This window comes from Loxodonta africana, chromosome 2 (genome assembly GCF_030014295.1).
Source record: "Loxodonta africana isolate mLoxAfr1 chromosome 2, mLoxAfr1.hap2, whole genome shotgun sequence".
Taxonomy (NCBI): Eukaryota; Metazoa; Chordata; class Mammalia; order Proboscidea; family Elephantidae; genus Loxodonta; species Loxodonta africana.
The window spans coordinates 139,438,698-139,457,866 of record NC_087343.1 but is presented as its reverse complement, the minus strand read 5'-3'; the positions used below and the strand labels follow the sequence as shown (position 1 = coordinate 139,457,866).

Genomic DNA, 19,169 nt, shown 5'->3' with positions numbered 1-19,169 from the left:
GTTCAGAGAATAATTAAATTCAACAGTTCTCCTGAATGACTCAAATCTGCCGTTGTAACATGAATGCAGCCATAGATAATACAAAAACGACAATGCATGACCATGTTCCAATAAAACTTTATTTATGGAGACTGAAATGTGAATTTTATATAATTCTCATGTGCCATGAAATATTCTTCTATTTTTTCAACCATTTAAAAATGTAAAAGCCATTCTCATGTTTAGGGCTGTAGAAAACCAGGGAGCAAGCTGGATTTGGCCGTAGCTTGCTGACCCCTGCTATATATAGATCATCATCCCTCAAACCCCTCACTATAAAGATAAACAAAAATCAACTAAGGGCCTAAAGAGTTAAATTGAATTTTTTTAAATACACTTTTTAGGTGGAAGTTTCTGTTTATATAGATTCATTTAATATTTATTCAGTGCCTAATTGGAACTGGCAATGTATTAGACACTGGGAATACAGAGAGGAATAAGACGGTCTCTGTCCCTAAGATGCTTATAGTATACGGGGGGAGACAGACACATAAGCATGTTTATCAGTAATAAACTGTGTCAAAATACAATGTTAAATCTCACTGTTGATAACTGTGACACTGCTCATTTTGGAATTCTTACGTAGTTTTCCAAAACAAACACGCTACACAGGACTGGTGCAGTATTATTATCAGCACTATTTCAAAAAGTATAGGATAAATGGGAGTTCTACTTTGTTCTACAGGGTCGACGGCACTAGGTTTTTTTTTTTTTTAGGTTAGGATAAATTTAGGTTTAAAGAGTTGCATTTTAGTACTTAGTAATTATCCCGTTGAACAAGTTAGAAAGGCCTGTATCACTGGTACAGTAACCACTACGCCACCATCAGCAGAAGCGCTCCTAGGATCACTTTTACTTGGAGATACTCACGAGCGGCAGCAAGAGAGCGGTGTATGTTGGGACTTGTAGTTTCCAGCAGGACAAAGACTCCACTACGCCAGTAATAATGCACTTTTAAATCTTCTGACCCAACTGTCATATTAAACACTAAACTAAAGCATAACTTGATAACTCTCCCCCCGTTCTTGGGTTATTATGCTTGTTTGGCTCCTGTGTTCAACACTCAGGCAGCGTTGTCGCTCACAAGCTTCAAAGAGATTGGGCTGTATTCAATAGTGGGCGGAGCCCTAAGTAGACTGGCGCTCGGGATTGGCCAGTTTTGTCTAGACAAGGCGTTTTCATATCCGCTTAGAAATATGTATGCTGTGGTTAAAAAAAAAAAAGCCATTCACCACAGATATCTCGCGATATTTCGGCCAAAGGGACCTAGAAACGCGTAGCGAGCCACTGAGACCGGTGGGGGGTGGTGGATACCGGGGCCGGGAAGGGATCCGTCAGCCAGGCAGGGAGAGCGCGTGCTGCCTGCGCCATTTCGGCTCGGTCAGGGCCGGCTGCCGGGCCCAGAGAAAGTGTTTGGACGGCGCGGCCTTCCCGGCCGGTGAGTCGACCCGGATCCTCACCTGGGCCCACGCGGGCAGTGACAGGTGCGCGGAGGAGCGCGGCGCCCCGCCCGCTCGCCGGCCCGCCCCCTCCGGGCCTCGCCCGCCGGGGTTCGGGATGAGCTGCGGGCCCCAGCTAAGCGGTCTCGGCTTCTGGTGCCCCTCACTGCTGCGGCAGCAGCCTAACAGTGGCCGCCGCCCCTGAAGGAGGGAGAGAGGGAAGCGACTGCTGACCCTGGGCATGAGCCGGACGCAGTGTCCGCTGCGGGACTAAGGCGCGGACATGAACCTTCACCAGGTGCTTACCGGGGCGGTAAATCCCGGCGACCACTGCTTCTCCGTGGGCAGCGTCGGCGATCAGCGCTTCACGGTGAGTGAGGGAGGCTTCCTTGTCGCAGAGGCAAGAGCGTCTCATCACCCCCCACTGGGTATCTTGCAGACACCACAGGGTCCCCAGCCTCCTCCACGGAGGTGCCCTGGCACCTCGGGCCCGCTGGCCGGGACCTTTGAAAGCGAAAAAAAAAAAGCAGAAACATTTCGGTCAATGATGTGCCCTACGGAGCCTAAACTCGGAAGTCCTAGTGTTTTGTAGGGGGAAAAAAAAAATTTAAGTTTTTATTCTGACTTTCTTGGGTCGGGGTAGTTTGCCAAAGTCGTCTATCCAAAAATCTTCGTTGAGTAACGTGTTGGGGACTTTTTATGACCCGACTTCATACGCCCGATTTGTCAGGTTTCAAAATAGTTGAGATAAGTTTCATATTTGATTCTAAGATCAAGCATTATTGCAGTTAAAAAGAGTGGGTATCTTAAAACAATTATTAATTGTTATCAACAACTAGTGTTGAGTAAAATTATCATGAAAACAATGCCTTTCATTTTTCTTCAAAATCACTGAGTAATAACTTTAAAAGAAAAATATTTTTCATAAATAACTCATTACTACCATACTTTGGATTCCACGTCCGACTACAGTCTGGTAGTCCAAGGACACTTTTATTTATTTTAGGTTGTTCAAATTGATTATTAAAAGTTGCAGTACTGTTTTTCAGTATGAGTCCTGCATGCTATGGCGTGGTAATTCCAGGTTCAGGTTTTCTGAAAGTGACATTGGTCTTCCCCATATAGTGGGAGGGATAGGACCCCAAACTTTTGAATACTTAACCAGTATAGTGACATTTTCTGTCTTAATTATAGCTTTTATAATAATTGCAAACTATAAGTCAGTTGCACATAATACCCCTTATCTAAACTTGTTTATAATGATGATGGTTTTATGCTACAACTTCTGTAGAGGTATCTTTAGTTGTGATTAAAAGTAAAGTTTAATTTTATATAAGTGAGTGAAACAAGGTAAACAGTTTAACAAGTTTACGAGTCATAAATTTCTGGTCTTTCTACCTTTTGACCTTTTTTGTGGACTTTGTCAGTCAGAATAATAATAAACCCATTGCCGTTGCGTCAGTTCAGATTCATAGTGACCCTATAGGACTCTATAGGACAAAGAATTGAAAACCATAGGTTTTTCAAGGCTGTAATCTTCACGGAAGCAGACTGCCACATCTTTCTCCTGCGGAGAGGCTGGTTGGTTTGAACCACCCACCTTTCAGGTGAGTATTTAACCACTGCACCACCAGGACTCCTCCAGAATAAATAATAACCAAAAAAAAAAAAAAAAAAATCCATTGCCTTCCAGTCGATTCCGACTCATAGCGACCCTATAGAGTAGAACAGGCCCAAAGGGTTTCCGGGGAGCAGCTGATGGATTCGAACTGCTGACCTTTTTTGATTTGCAGCCGGAGGCTTAACCACTGTGCCACCAGGGCTCCAGAATAAATTTAAAAAACAAAAAACCCATTGCCGTCCAGTCTGTTCCGACTCATAGCGACTGTATAGGACAGAATAGAACTACCCCACAGGGTTTTCCGGGAGCGTCTGGTGATTCTAACTGCCGACCTTTGGGTTAGCAGCCAAGTGCTTAACCACTGCATCACCAGGGCTCCGAGAATAAATAATAAACCCGTTGCAGTCGAGTGGATTCCAACTCATAGTGACCCTGCAGGACAGAGTGGAACTGCCCTATAGAGTTCCCAAAGAGCGCCTGGTGAATTCAAACTGCTGACCTTTTGGTTAGCAGCCGTAGCTTTTAACCACTACTCCACCAGGGTTTCCAGAATAAGTAATGAACCAAAACCCAGTGCTGTCCCGTCGATTCCGACTCATATAGCAAAAAACTAGTCACCACTTAATGCCTGAATTGTACTTTTAGGGCTGTGCAGCCAAGCACTTTACTTTCAAATAGAGATTGTACTTCCCTTGTGGAGGGCAGTACCTCATACACACCTTAGGTTGCATTAACTTGGATATCCTCCGGAAGAGGGTAGCTCCAGGGCCTCAGTGAGCCGCTGAAGTCTCCCAGTAGCTGAACATTGCCCTCAGCCCTTGACTGTTTAGCGGAGGGAAATAAACAGCGTCCTAAGGAGGTTTTCCGAGTGGAATATTATAGGATGGTGACATTGCTTTCTCTGTCGTCTCCCAAAGTTATATGAATGCTCTCTACAATGTAAATTCTAAGAACTTTTTCTAAGGCTTTCAGAATGTAAGCAATGGTGTGAATTTCAAAGCATGTGTATAATATGCTGATCCATTTATACACCTGGATGTGCCCCTCGATCAAACCTTAGTGAATGCCTCTGTATTATTTCTAAGAAGAGTTAATGTGCCATCCCACATCATCATGTAGTTTGTTCCACAGTTCTGCTGAGTTTTAAAGTCCATTTCCATAGGCCAGGCTTTAATCATCACCAACCAAGCCTGCTGCAGACTTCTCAGATCTCTGAAAGCATTCCAGTAAATAAGTGAAAATAAAGATTTTTTTGTTTAGTGTGGAAATCCCAGCTGTTGTTAATTTTGATAGTAGTTTAAGGAATAAAAAAAAAACCAGTGCCGTCGAGTCGATTCCGACTCATAGCGACCATATAGGACAGAATTAAATTATATTATTAAATTATTAAGGAATAAGCAGCCATCTTTTTCCTTTGAAGCCAATCCATCCCTGACTCTTTAAGTCGATAGCTTTGGTACAAACTAAGTTTTTGCACTCAGTTTCTGGGACACAATATACACCTTAAATTTATCTCTCTTGAGGTTGCCTTGTTTATTAGTTTCCTTTCATGCTAAAAAACAAAATGTATGCTCATTGAGTTTTGTTTTTAACCTCTTGATTTTGACTTCTCTTTCTTTGATAGGAAGATAGCAGATACTGATGGTAGGTGGTGTGTGAAAACAAACACACAAACAAAACCACACCCGTTGCTGTAGAATGGATTCCAACTCAAAGCAATCCTATAGGACAGAGTAGAATTTCTCTATAGGATTTCCAAGGTTGTAATCTTTACAGGAGCAGAGTGCCAGATCTTTCTCTCTTGGAGCAGTTCCAACTGCCAACTTTTCAATTAGCAGCTGAGCACTTAACCACTGCGCCTCCAGGGCTCCTTAGATGGTATGTGAAAACTAAAAAAACTCCCTAAATTCCAGTTTTACTTGATGTAGGGACATGAAATCTTCCTCTACCAGGCTCCCTTGGAGAATTCTTTCATCCCTCCTGGTAGTTTATGCCTTCTCTTAAGTCTTATGTTTGTAATTCCTCCCTTTGCATGTTTCCAGAAAATTCGCTAGTTCTCGTTTTGAAAGATTACAGGAAATGAGTTCCTATTTTCCACATAGTCTTACAGGTTTTAAATTGAAATAAAAGTGAATTCTAGGCCTCATGGATTCTAGATTTTAAAATATGCAATTAGTCATACAGGTTAGTATGTCTAGGTACTGTACTAGATACTTTTTTTAGTACTTAGCGGGAATCGAACTATTTTGACTTTGCTTTTGTTAGTGACCATATCTCTTACACCTTTAAATCACTTTATTTACACTTTTATTATATCATTAAGCAGTTTTGCTTTGTGCGTGTATCTGTCTTTCATGACTTGATTGCGTCAGACTTCCTGGGTGGCCCAAATGCTTAAACACTAGACTACTGGCCGAAAGGTTGGTAGTTTGAACCCACTCAGAGGCGCTTCAGAAGGCAGGCCTGGTGATCTGTTTCAGAAAGGTGACAGCCTTGAAAACCCTGTGGAGCAGTTCTGCACACATTGGGTTGCCATGAGTCGGACTTGACAAGAACTAACAACAACAAAACAACAGTGAGTGACTGGAGAGAGTGGTGACACCTTATAGTAGAGTCTACCTGGATTTGATTTCTAGGTTAGCCCCTTATGGTTGTAAATCCAGGGCAAGTTCTATTATATTTGTTTAAGTTGTTTTTTTCTCATGTGTAAATAAGGCTGTTAAATGAAAAGCTCGAGATAAGTTCATTGTGATTTATTTTTGAAAAATCAGGCATTGAAAACCCAATGGAGCACAGTTTTACTCTGACACACATAGGGGATGCCATGAGTTGGAGATGACTTGGCAGCAACTCGTTAAGCTCATTGCATAGTAATTGTAAAAAAAAAAAATGCAAACTCTTGTAAAACCAAGGGTATACTCATTCTAATGACTGGCACATAGAAAGTGCTTGGTAAGTATTGGTCAAACGGATGAATAATGGATAAAGAAGCCTGACTGCAATATAAATTATAATCACTGTATTTTAAAATAGATTTAATAATTTAGTTTTGATCCAAATAAGGTATTCTAATAAAGTGTCTTTAAACTTTTTCAAAGTCAGTTGTTTATGTGTTTTACCCTTAATATCATGTAAGTAACTAGGGTAGACTACAGATACACTAAGCAAAAATTAATTTTTTCTTATTTACTGGAATGCTTCCCTCATTCCTAACATTTTCCTTGTTAATTTCCTACTCTTTTTAGATCGAAACTTTGTGAGCAACCTGGTATTGATCTATCGACAACTTTTGTTTTTATGATTTTTTAAAATTTTTTAGTTTATCCATCCTTTGTGTTAAAATTGTGATTTGAATGAAATGGAAAGAAGGGTAATTTCCAAGAGACAAAAAGATGCTAATGTTTAGGACTCCCTGACTCTGATTTGGAATTTAAACGCCTTTGCCATAGGTGAGAAAGCAAACATGTTATAGCTCCAGGCTTCTTTTAGAATTGGACAACCCAGTGTTCCCAGCCAAGAGGACCTAGATTAGAATCCAGAACACTGACTGCAGCTCTTTGGGTGTTGGTAGAAAAATGGGAGCTGAATAAACATTCTCCTTCCTCAACTTTCTATGATACTAAGCACCTTTTTGTTTAACTTTTTGCTTTGTTCATTCATGGGAAGCCTTTGATCGTGGCTGTGTGATTGCTACATTAGGCTGGAGAATGGAAAGTTTTTTTTTTTTCCCTTTGGGTCAGGTGGGTGAGAAGAATATAGAAAAGGAAAGTTTGATGCTTTTCACATCTGAGAAAAACTTGGCCTATTTTAAAATATTATGTTTTAAATAGTATTACAGTAGATTTAAGGTTATTGAAGTTCCCAATATGTTTTTTAAAAAGAGAATAAACATTAATCACAACATATCAAACGTAAGTCGTTTAACCAGGAAATAGACCAGTAAGAAATTGGGGGGGGGGATGGAGGGTTGTATTTACCTGGTATGGTTGGTTAACGCGAAAAGTCAATGAAAAACAGAAAATCTATATGTCTTGCAGAAATCACAGAGGTTTAAAATTAGAATGATAATTGTTACAACCTTGTATATCATTTGGAATTTATAATATTTGAGAAGATTCTCTACCAAAATTTAAAATTGGTTTGATTATATGCTTGATACCAGCACATGTCAGTTCTTCCCATGCATCTTTAGTCTTTTTTCTTTCTTTCTTTTTTATTGTGCTTTAGGTGCAAGTTTACAATTCAAGTCAGTTTCTTATACAAAAGCTTATACACACATTGTTACGTGACCCTAGTTGCTCTCCCTATAATGCGACTGCATACTGCTCTCCACCCTGTACTCTCAGCGTCCATCCAACCAGCTCCTGTTCCCTCTGCCTTCTCATCTCGCATCCAAATGGTAGCTGCAAACATAGTCTCATGTGTCTACTTGAGTTAAGAATCACACTTCTCACCAATATCATTTTATGTCTTATAGTGCAGTCTAATCTTTGTCTAAGAGTTGGCTTCGGGAATGGTTTTAGTTTTGGGCTAACAGAGAGTTTGGGGCCCTGTCCTCTAGGGTCCCTGCAGTCTCAGTCAGACCATTAAATCTGGTATTTTTACTAGAATTTGAGTTCTGCATTGCATTTTTCTCCTCCTCCGTCAGGGATTTTCTGTTGTGTTCCCTGTCAGGGCAGTCGGTGGTGGTAGCTGGGCACCATCTAGTTTTCTCGTCTCAGGCTGATGGAATCTCCAGTTTATGTGGCCTTTTCTGTCTCTTGGGCTAATATTTTCCTTGTGTTTTTGGTGTTCTTCATTCTCCTTAGCTCCAGGTGTGTTGGGACCGATGGATGCATCTTAGATATCCGCTTGCTAGTGTTTAAGACCCCGGATGTCACTCACCAAAGTAGGATGCAGAACATTTTCCTAATACACTTTGTTATGCCAGTTGACCTAGATGTCCGCCGAAACCATGTTCCCGAGACCCCCGCCCCTCTACTCTGTCCCTTGAAGTGTTTGGTTGTATTCAGGAAACTTCTTTGCTTCTGTTTTAGTCCAGTTGTGCTGACTTCCCTGTATTGTGTGCTGCCCTTCCCTTCACCTAAAATAATTCTAGTCTACTTTATCTAGTTAGTGCATAGCCCTCTCCCTTCCTTCCCACCCTTATAACCATCAAAGAATGTTTTCTTCTCTGTTTAAGCCTTTTCTTGGGTTCTTATAATAGTGGTCTCATACAGTATTGGTCCTTTTGCGACTGACTAATTTGACTCAGCATAATGCCTTCCAGATTCATCCATGTTATGAGATATTTCACGGATTCATTGTTGTTCTTTATTGTTGTATAGTATTCCACTGTATGTACCATAATTTGTTTATCCATTCATCCGTTGATGGGCACCTTGGTTGTTTCCATCTTTTTGCTATTGTGAACAGTGTTGCAATGAACATGGGTGTGCATATATCTATTTGTGTGAGGGCTCTTATTTCACTAGGATGTATTCCAAGATGTGGGATGACTGGATGGTATGGTAGTTCTATTTCTAGCTTTTTAAGGAAGTGCCAGATTGATTTCCAAAGTGGAAATTTTTCATTCCCACCAGCAGTGTATAAGTATTCCAGTCTTTCCACAACCTCTCCAACATTTTTTATTTTGTCTTTTTTGGATTAATGCTAGCCTTGTTGGGGTGAGATGGTATCGCATTGTAGTTTTGTTTTGCATTTCTGTAATGGCTCATGATCCTGAGCATTGCATGTATCTGTTAGCTGCCTGAATGTCTTCTTTGGTGAAGTGCCTGTTCATATCCTTTGCCCATTTTTTAAATGGGTTGTTTGCCTTTTCTTCTTTCGTTCTTTTTTTTTTATAATTGTACTTTAGATGAAGGTTTACAGAACAAACTAGTTTCTCATTAAACAGTACACATATTGTTTTATGACATTGGTTATCAACCCCACGACATCAATGCTCTCTCTTCTCAACCTTGGGTTCCCTATTACCAGCTTTCCTGTCCCCTGCTCCCTTCTAGTCCTTACCCTTGGGCTGGTGTGCCCCTTTAGTCTTATTTAGTTGTATGGTCCTGTCCAATCTTTGGCTGAAAGGTGAACCTCAGGAGTGACTTCATTACTGAGCTGAAAGGGTATCCAGGGTCAGTACTCTCAGAGATTCTCCAGTCTCTGTCAGCCCAGCAAGTTTGGTCTTTATTTTTGAGTTAGAATTTTGTTTTACATTTTTCTCCAGCTCTGTCCTGGATCCTCTGTTATGGCCCCTGTCAGAGCAGTCAGTTGCGGTAGCCAGCACTGTCTAGTTGTACCGGACTCAGACTGGTGGAGGCCATGGCAGATGTGGTGCATTAGTCCTTTGGACTAATCCTTCCCTTGTGTCTTTAGTCTATTGAGTGTTTTTCTTTCCCCACCCCTCTCCTGCCTCATAACCATCAAAGATTATTTTTGTGTGTAAACCTTCTCATGAGTTTTTACAGTAGTGTTCTCGTACAATATTTGTCCTTTTGTGATTGACTTACTTCGCTCAGCATAACGCCCTCCAGTTTCATCCATGTTATGAGATGGTTCACAGATTCATTGTTGTTCTTTATTGTTGCATAATGCTCCATCATGTGTATGTACCACAGTTTGTTTATCCATTCATCTGTTGATGGACATCTAGATTGTTTCCGTCTTTTTGCTGTTGTGAACAATGCTGTAATAAACATGGGTGTGCATATGTCTGTTCATGTGACAACTCATTTCTCTAGGGTATATTCTTAGGAGTGGGATTGCTGGATCATACGATATTTCTATTTCTAGGTTTCTAAGGAAGTGCCATATCTTTTTCCAAAATGGTTATATCATTTTGCATTCCCACCAGCGATGCATAAGAATTCAGATCTCCCCAAAGCCTCTCCAGAATTTGTTATTTCCTGTTTTTCTGATTCATGCCAGTAATGCTGGGATAATATGGTAATCTCATCGTGGTTTTGATTTGCATTTCTCTATTTTTTTTTTTAAAGGCTAGTGATCTCTGAGTATTTCCTCATGTGTCTGTTCGCCACTTCAGTGTTTTCTTTGGTGAAGTGTCTTTTCATTTCCTTTGCCTATTAAGTGAATTCTTTGTCTTTTTGTTGTAGAGGTGTTGGATTTTCTTATAGATTTTAGACATTAGACCTTTGTCTCATTTGTAAGAGCCAAAAGTTTTTTCCCAGTCTGTAGGTTCTATTTTTACTTCTTTTGTGAATTCTTTTGATGAGCATAAGTGTTTAATTTTTAGAAGATCCTAGTGGGTTTAGTTATCTGCTTATCTTTTGGAGTTTGTGTGTTATTGGTTGTGGTTTATATCCTATTAATGCTGTGTATTAGGTCCTGTAGCGTTGATCCTATTTTTTCTTCCATGAACTTCATAGTTTTTGGCTTTATATTTAGGTCTCTGATCCATTTTGAATTAGTTTTTGTATATGGTGTGAAGTATGGGTACTGTTTCATTTTTTTGCAGATGGACATCCAGTTTTGCAAACACCAGTTGTTAAAAAGACTGTCTTTTCCCCATTTGATGGACTTTGGGCCGTTGAAGATCAGGTGACCATAGGTAGATGGATTTACATCTGGGTTCTCAATTCTGTTCCATTAGTCAATGTATCTGTCGTTGTACCAGTACCAGGCTGTTTTGACTACCATAGATGTATAGCAGGTTCTGAGGTCAGGTAGTGCAAGCCCTCCTACTTTATTCTTCTTCAATAGTGTTTTACTTACCTGGGTTTTTTTTTTTTTTTTTTTGTCTTTTTGTTGTTGAGGTTTTGCAGTATATTGTAGATTTTAGAGATTAGATGCTAATTGGATTTGTTGTAGCCAAATTTTTTTTTCCCAGTCTATAGGCTGTCTTTTCACTCTTTTGGTGAAGCCTTTGCATGAGCTTAAGTATTCGATTTTTAGGAGCTCCCAATTATCTAGTTTTTCTTCTGGTGATTTGTATTGATAGTAATGTTTTGTATACTGTTTATGCCATGTATTAGGGCTCCTAGCGTTGTCCATATTTTTTCTTCCATGATCTTTATTGTTCTAGATTTTCTATTTAGGTCTTTGATCCATTTTGAGTTAGTTTTTGTACATGGTGTGAGGTATGAGTCTTGTTTTTTTTTGCAGATGATATCCAGTTATGCCCACATCATTTGTTAAAGAGTCTGTCTTATCCCCAATTAATGGACATCGGGCCTTTGTCAAATACCAACTGCTCATAAGTGGATGAGTTTATGTCCGGATTCTTCATTCTGTTCCATTGGTCTATGTATCTGTTGTTGTACCAGTACCACGCCATTTTGAGTACCTTGGTGGTATGATTGGTGCAAAAATCAGGTAGTGTGAGGCCTACCACATTGTTCTTCCTCAGTAATGCTTTACATATCTGGGGTCTCTTTGCTTTCCATATGAAGTTGATTTGTTTCTCCATCTCATTAAAAAATGCTATTGGAATTTGGATTGGGATTTCATTGTAGATCGCTTTTGGTAGAATAGATATGTTCACAATGCTGAATCTTCCTATCCACGACCAAGGTATGTTTTTCCACTTATGTAGGTCTCTTGGTTTTTTGTGTAGTGCCTTGTAATTTTCTTTGTATAGGTGTTTACATCCCTGGTTAGATTTATTCCTAAGTATTTTATCTTCTAGGGGCTATTATAAATGGTATTGATTTGGTGATTTCCTCTTCAAAGTTCTGTTTGTTGGTGTAGAAGAATCCAACTGATTTTTGTATGTTTATCTTGTATCCCAATACTCTGCTGAACTCTTCTATTAGTTCCAGTGGTTTTCTTGAGGATTCTTTAGGGTTTTCTCTGTGTAAGATCATATCATCTGCAAACAGAGATACTTTTACTTCTTCCTTACTGGTTTGGATGCCGTTTATTTCTTTATCTAGCCTAATTGCTCTGGCTAGGACCTCCAGCACGGTGTTGAATAAGAGCGGTAATAAAGGACATCCTTGCCTGGTCCTTGTTCTCAAGGGGAATGCTTTCAGACTCTCTCCATTTAGCATGATGTTGGCTATTGGCTTTGTATAAATGCCCTTTATTATGTTGAAGAATTTTCCTTCTAATCCTTTTTTGCTAAGAGTTTTTATCATGAATGGGTGTTGAACTTTGTCACATGCCTTTGCTGCATCACTTAATAAGATCATGTGGTTCTTGTCTTTTGTTTTATTTATGTGATGGATTACATTGTTTTTCTAATGTTGAGCCATCCCTGCATACCTGGTATGAATCCCACTTGGCCATGGTGAATTATTTTTTTGATATGTTGAGTTTTATTGGCTGGAATATTGTTGAGGATTTTTGCATCTATTGTTCATGAGGGATATTGGTCTGTAATTTTCTTTTTTTGTGGTGTCTTTACCTGGTCTTGGTATCAGGGTTAAGCTGGCTTCATAAAATGAGTTCAAGAGTATTCCATTCTTTTCTATGCTCTGAAATACCTTTAGTAGTAGTAGTGTTCTCTCTTCCCTGAAAACTTGGTAGAATTCTCTAGTGAAGCCATCAGGGCCAGGGCTTTTTTTTTTCCCCCCAACCTCTTTTGCTGTAGGTTTATTTAGTTGTTCTACCTCTGTTTGTGTTAGTTTAGGTAGGTAGTGTGTTTCTGGCAATTTTTCCATTTCCTCTGGTTTTCAAATTTGTTAGAGTACAATTTTTCATAGTCTTCTGTTATGATTCTTATAATTTCAGTTGGATCTATTCTGATATTGCTCATTTCATTTCTTATGCAAGTTATTTGCTTTCTCTCCTGTTTTTCTTTTGTCAGTTTGGCCTGTGATTTATCGATTTTGTTGATCTTTTCAAAGAACCAGCTTTTTCAGTTGTTTTTCTATTCTCTGTTTCATTTAATTTTCCTCTAATTTTGATTATTTGCTTTCTTCTGGCGCCCGAGGGTTTCTTTCGCTGCTCTCGTTCTATTTGTTCAAGTTGTAGGGATAAATCTTTGATTTTGGATGTTTCTTCTTTTTGGATGTCTGCAGTTATTGCTATAAATTGATCTCTGAGCAGTGGTTTTGCTGTGTCCCAAGGGTTCTGATAGGATGTGTTTTCATTCTCATTTGATTTTATGAATTTCTGTATTTGTCCTTAATTTCTTCTATAACCCAGTAGTTTTTTTTGGCAAGTTGTCATTCAGTTTTCATGTGTTTGATGTTTTTTCCTTGGTTTTTCTGTTATTGATTTCTACTTTTATGACTTTATGGTCAGAAAAAATGCTTTGTAATATTTCAGTGCTTTGAATTCTGTTAAGGTTTGCTGGATGGCCTAATATGTGGTCTTCTCTGGAGAATGTTTCACATGCTTTGGAAAAGAAAGTATACTTGGCTGCTGTTGGGTGGAGTGTTCTGTATATGTCTATGAGGTCAAGTTGTTTGATTGTGTCTTTATTGAGCTTCTTTCTGGATGTTCTCTCCTTACCCGAAAGTGGCACGTCAAAGTCTGCTACTCTTATTGTGGAGCGGACTGTCTTTTTAATGCTGTTAGAGTCTGTTTTATGTATTTTGGAGCCTTGTCATTGGGTGTGTAAATATTTGTCATGGTTATATTCTCCTGGAATATGACCTTTTAATCATTATATAGAGTTCTTCCTTTCCTTTGTGGTGGATTTCACTTTAAAGTCTGTGTTGTCAGAGATTAGTATTGCCACTCCTGTTCTTTTTTGGTTGTTGTTTGCTTGATATATATATGTTTTTCCATCCTTTGAGTGTTAGTTTGTGTCTTTAAGTCTAAGTATGTCTCTTATAGGCAGCATATAGATGGATCATTTTTTTTTTAACCCATTCTGCCACTGTCTGTCTTTTGATTGGTGCGTTTAGTCTATTTACATTCAGCATAATTATTGGTAGGTTATGAGTTCAGTGCTGTCATTTTGGTGTCTATTTTGTGTGTTGTTGACAGTTTCTTCTTTCCACCTAATTTTCTGTGCAGAGTCGTTTTTCTTTATGTATTTTCTTTTCTTTTTTTTCATTTTTCTTGCTCTTTTATTTGCTGAGTTTTTTATCTTGTGTTTTATTTTGATGTGTAGGATTATTAGTTTCCTTTGGGGTTACCTTAATATTTACCCTTATTATTCTAAGTTTAAACCAATCATTTATTTCTTTTTATTGCCTTGGGATCTGCCTTGTGTCGGGTTTCATGAGCATCTTGGATAGATATCTTCTCATCTTTCACTGTATTGGGGAAGTGTTCTGCCAACAAATCTTCAACAATTCTCTCTGTATTTTCTGTTGTCCCCCCCATTCTGGTACTCCAGTCACTCATAGGTTATTCCTCTTGATAGAGTCCCACATAATTCTTAGGGTTTCTTCGTTTTTGTTTTTTTTTTTAATTATTTTTTCTGATTTTTCCTCATGTTGGTGTCAAGTGCTTTATCTTCAGTCTCACTAATTCTCACTTCCATTTCCTCGGTTTTGCTCCTATGATTTTCTATTGAGTTGTCTAATTCTGAAATGTTATTGCTAATCCTTTGGATTTCTGTTTGCTGTCCCTCTATGGATTCTTGCAGCTTATTAAATTTGTCATTATGCTCTTCTCTGATCTTCTTAAGTTATTCTAATGCTTTGTCTATTTGTTCCTTGGCTTGTTCTGCATTTACCTGATCTCCTTCTTGATCTCTTGAAGAGTTCTGTTTATTAATCTTCATATTATACCTTTGGTAATTACAGGAAGTTTTCTTCATCCAGAAAATTTCTTGAGTTTTTGTTTTGGAAGGTTGCTGAAGCCATCATGGTGTGTCTTTTTATATGATTTGATATTGACTGTTGTCTCTGAGCCATCAATAAGTTATTGTATTTATTTATTTTATGTTTGCTTACTGTTTCCTAGCTCTTGTTTTATTTTATTTTGATAGGCCCAGATAGGCTGCTCGTGTGAGCTCTTTTGATTATTGGTGCCTTTGAAGCTCTAATGTCCTGTCAGCAGGTGGTTAGAGCTGTTATAGGTCCATGAGCCCAGAGTCTGTTTACTTTTCTTATATAGATTCAGCTCAGGTGTCCAGGTAGTTGGTCACCAAGTTTGTGTTTAGGCTCTTACCTACAGTCTTAGAAAAGCAGAGGTGTTTGGTGTATGCACAGGTATCTGGCTGCATTAGGGGGTCATGCACTGAACAAGGCAGGGGCTGACAATGGCCCCTGAGTGCCTGTGAGGAAAGCATGTTCCTGTTTTCTAAAGCAGATAGGTGGGTGAGTTTTACAGCTGGATTGTGGGCGCCCAGTGCTGTTTGTTGTAAGGAATGTGAGGCGCCATGTATCCTTGGACCTTTGTCACGTGTGGCTAGATAGTGTGGGTGGAGCCACCAGTCTTCAGGCCCCTGATGTTGGTCGGTGAGGAGAGCCCTGTCAAACATCACAAACCTGCCTCTCCACCATATAGCTGAAACAGTTGAAGTTAGACTTCAGATGTATACCTTGTTGTACTGTGCTAATGAGTGCCTATGCTGTTGAAATGGACCCACACACAAGTCCATGCAGGGGTGAAAGGCATTCAGAGTCAGTGGACCCCTTATGCCTGTGCCAAGGGAAAGGAGCTGTTTACCCAGCTTAGGGGAATCAGCAGATTATTTTTTCCCTGTTTGTTAATGTGTTCCTTCTTCAAGGCCGGGAGAATGGCTCAGGGCATGTGACAGGTCCTACTTCCCCAGCCCACTGAAAGCGGCTGTCACTGAAGCTGGCTCAGGATCCAGTACAGAGCAGGAAGGGCTCAGTTAAATGGGAGAGAGTTTTTTCCCAAAGGGGTGTTTTTTGATCTGTGCAGTAGGTTAGACGCATGTGCTTATCTTTTGCTGATTGAGTGCTGCCTTTCACTGACTCTAGAGGCATGAGTGGACTCTCCAGCGCACGCTCTTTCTCGATGTCAAAAATGTATCCCAAATGCCACTGCTTGACTCACTATGCTTATGTCAGTGGAGCTGGTCTGCGGGCCATTGGTTCCCACCGGGTCAGGTCTGGCAACTCCTCACTGCTTCTAAACCATCTTTCCTTCCCCCTGCCACTCAGCCTGACTCCTCAACTTTGCCCTTGATGTTCAGAGCTCCCAGACTGTCATGTATAATCTCGTTACTTGTTTTTTCAGGTCTTTGTTGTAAGAGGGACCACAGGAAGCATCTGACCCCTCGGCCATCTTGGCCCCACCTTTGCACCTTTAGTCTTAAAGTTAATAAACCTAATATTAATATTACATGTGTCTGATAGAAGGATGTTCAGTTGTGAGCTTAATTTCCATTGATTGTAATAGATTACTTTGATTATAGATGTTATGACTGATGCAGCTGGTGCACCAACTGTATTGTAACATATGTATCTTAATTTTGAAGAACAAGGGATATGACAGTTTATTTGATAAGCCAGTGCTGTTCTTATTTTGATAAACTTTCATGTCATAGGGCAACTTGAAGTGTGTTTTGTGAATAATTTTAGGATAATCCGTAAAAGTTGTTTTAGGTTTTGGTTTAGTGGTGTTATTTATTGCATTTCATCTTTGATTTATATTTAAAACTAGGTAGATAGATTATTTTTATTTAAGAATCTAGCAGAAAGTGGATTTTTTATTTTAAAATCATGCATAGCTCATTTTAAATGAAAGTCTCTTCTTCCTGTTCTTTGGTAGTGTAGTTATCTATGCTTATCACCTTAGATGATACAGGCTGTAGAGGCTGAATTAATTTTAATAATCCATTAGTAATATCTAGGGTGCCCTGGTGGCATAGTAGTTAAGAGCTTGGCTGCTAACCAAAACATCAGCAGGGCAAATCCACCAGCTGCTCCTTGGAAACCCTGTGGGCCAGTTCTGCTCTGTCCTGTAGGGTCTCTGTGAATTTGTACCAACTTGACGACACCTAATAACACCAACAATTGGTAATATCTATGGGACAATATGTGTATATCAGATATTTGGATGGTACCCAGTTTAGATTATCTGCACACATCCACCCACTATTAGCACAGACTCTGTATAAATTGATAGAGTCTAAAATGCAAAACAAAACTTTCTTGAAGTAGGGAGAAAATGGGAACTGGAGGTTTAATTTGTCTTTGTCCTATTGAAGTGATATTCACTTGGGAACCTTGAACTTGAATTACTTTCACAGCTAATTGACTCCTTTATTCTTAGCCTTGGTGGTACAGTGGTTAAGAACTTGGCTGCTAACGAAAAGGTCATCAGTTCAAACCCACCAGCCAGTTTTTGTAAATGCTATGGAGCAGTTCTACTCTGTTCTGTAGGGTTACTGTGAGTTGGAATTGACTCGACAGCAATTGGGTTGGTATTCTTAGCTTGGAACCATGGTGGTACAGTGGTTAAGCGGTCAGCTGCTACCCAAAAGGTGAGCAGTTTGAATCCACGGGCCACTCCTCGGAAACCCTGCAGTGCAGTTCTCCTCTGTCCTATAGGGTTGCTATGAGTCAGAGTCAGCTCAGTGGCAATGGGTTTTATTTTTAGCACAAATTTGTGAAGGTGTTTAGATTGAGGTATTTGTATCATGTCTGTGTTGCAGAATGATCACTAGCTCATATGGAAATCAAACCCTGAACCTTGGCCTTATTAACTGTCACTTAGCATAGTTGTTGTTATACATTTTAATTTTATAATTTAGATAATTTGGTATGAGTTCACTTAGCAACATACTTTGTTGTCAGTATCTTTAAAAAATTTTTCGTACTGTGCTTTAGGTGAAAGTTTACAGCTCAAGTTAATTTCTTACACAAAAATTTATACACATACTGTTACCTGGTGGAAACCCCAGGTTTGTGCTTGATGTGACTCATATTGGCCAATAAAGGAGAGACCGAGGTAGGAGAAAGGAAAGGCACCTTTATTTCGTGTACAAGGAAATGGAATCAGTTCGAGCTGCTGCTGCCAAGACTGCTCACCAAGGGTAGACAGGCAAGTTACTTTTAAAGGGGTTTGCAAGTAGGAAGTTCATACCAGTTACATCAGCAACATTCTTAATAATACTATGCAGGTGCAATGGAGTTTACATATAACCTCCAAGCAAAAGCAGGATTCAAATGCAAAGTTGGGGAGGGGGAAGCCCAGCAAAGGAAATGATTTTTCAATACAACACGGTAGAGGAGGAAGCCAGGTAAAGAATACAGCACCGTGGAGGCTCTGTCTCAATATTGTTCTGTGACATTAGTTGTAATCCCCTCAATGTGACAGCACACTCCTCCTTTCTAATCTGGGTTCCCTGTGTCTATTCAACCAGATTCCTGTCCCTTCCTGCCTTCTCATCCTGCCTCCAGACAGGAGCTGCCCATTTGGTCTCGTTTATCTGATTGAACTAAGGAACATACTCTTCACGTGTATTATTTTTTGTTTTATAGTTTTGTCTAATCTTTGTCTGAAGAGTGAGCTTTAGTTCAGTTCTGGGTTAACAGAGCATCCGAGGGCCATAGTTTTGGGGGTTCCTCCAGTCTCTTTCAGACCATTAAGTCTGGTCTTTTTATGTGAATTAGGGTTCTGCTCCACACTTTCCTCCCACTCCTTCCAGGACTTTCTGTTGTGTTTCCTGTCAGGGCAGTCACTGATGGTAGCTGGGTACCATCTAGTTCTTCTGGTCCCAGGCTGGTAGATTCTCTGGTTTGTGTTGCCCTGTAGTCTCTTGGACTAGTATTTCCCTTGTGTCTTTGGTGTTCTTCATTCTCCTTTGCTCCAAGTGGGATGGGACCAATTGATGCATCTTAGATGGCCACTTGCAAACTTTTAAGACCCCAGACACCACTCACCAAAGTGGGATGCAGAACATCTTCTTAATAAACTTTGTTATGCCAGTTGACCTAGATGTCCTCCGAAATCATGGCCCCCAGGCCCCAGCTACTGTGTCCCATAATGTGTTTGGATGTATCCAGGAAACTTGTATGCTTTTGCTTTGGTCTAGTTGTGCTGACTACCCTTGTATTGTGTATTGTCCTTCCCTTCACTGAAGTGGATCTTTGTCTACTGTCTAGTTAGTGAGTACCCCTCCCCCACCCTCCCCACCCTCATAAGCATCAAAGAATGCTTTTTTCTGTTTAAACTTTCTCTTGAGTTCTTATAATAGTGATCTCATACAATATTTGTCCTTTTGTAACGGACTGATTTCACTC

At 39.8% G+C, this 19,169-nt stretch overlaps 1 protein-coding gene across 7 annotated transcripts in view; it reads left to right on the top strand.

Moving 5' to 3' along the window:
- The first annotated feature begins 1,616 nt into the window (after positions 1-1,616).
- DMXL1 (Dmx like 1) overlaps positions 1,617-19,169 on the top strand; it is a 171,301-nt gene continuing 153,748 nt past the window's right edge. For 5 of the 7 annotated variants that reach the window (XR_002785899.2, XM_010590471.3, XM_064276034.1 and 2 more), the window contains exon 1: positions 1,618-1,848. Coding sequence is in view for 6 of the 7 variants with exons in the window: in XM_010590471.3 (XP_010588773.1) it covers positions 1,762-1,848 (87 nt within the window). In the remaining variant the exon portion in view is untranslated. Of the gene's footprint in view, positions 1,849-19,169 lie in introns of all 7 variants that reach the window. The other 2 variants (XM_023548895.2, XM_010590465.3) reach the window with 2 other exon arrangements.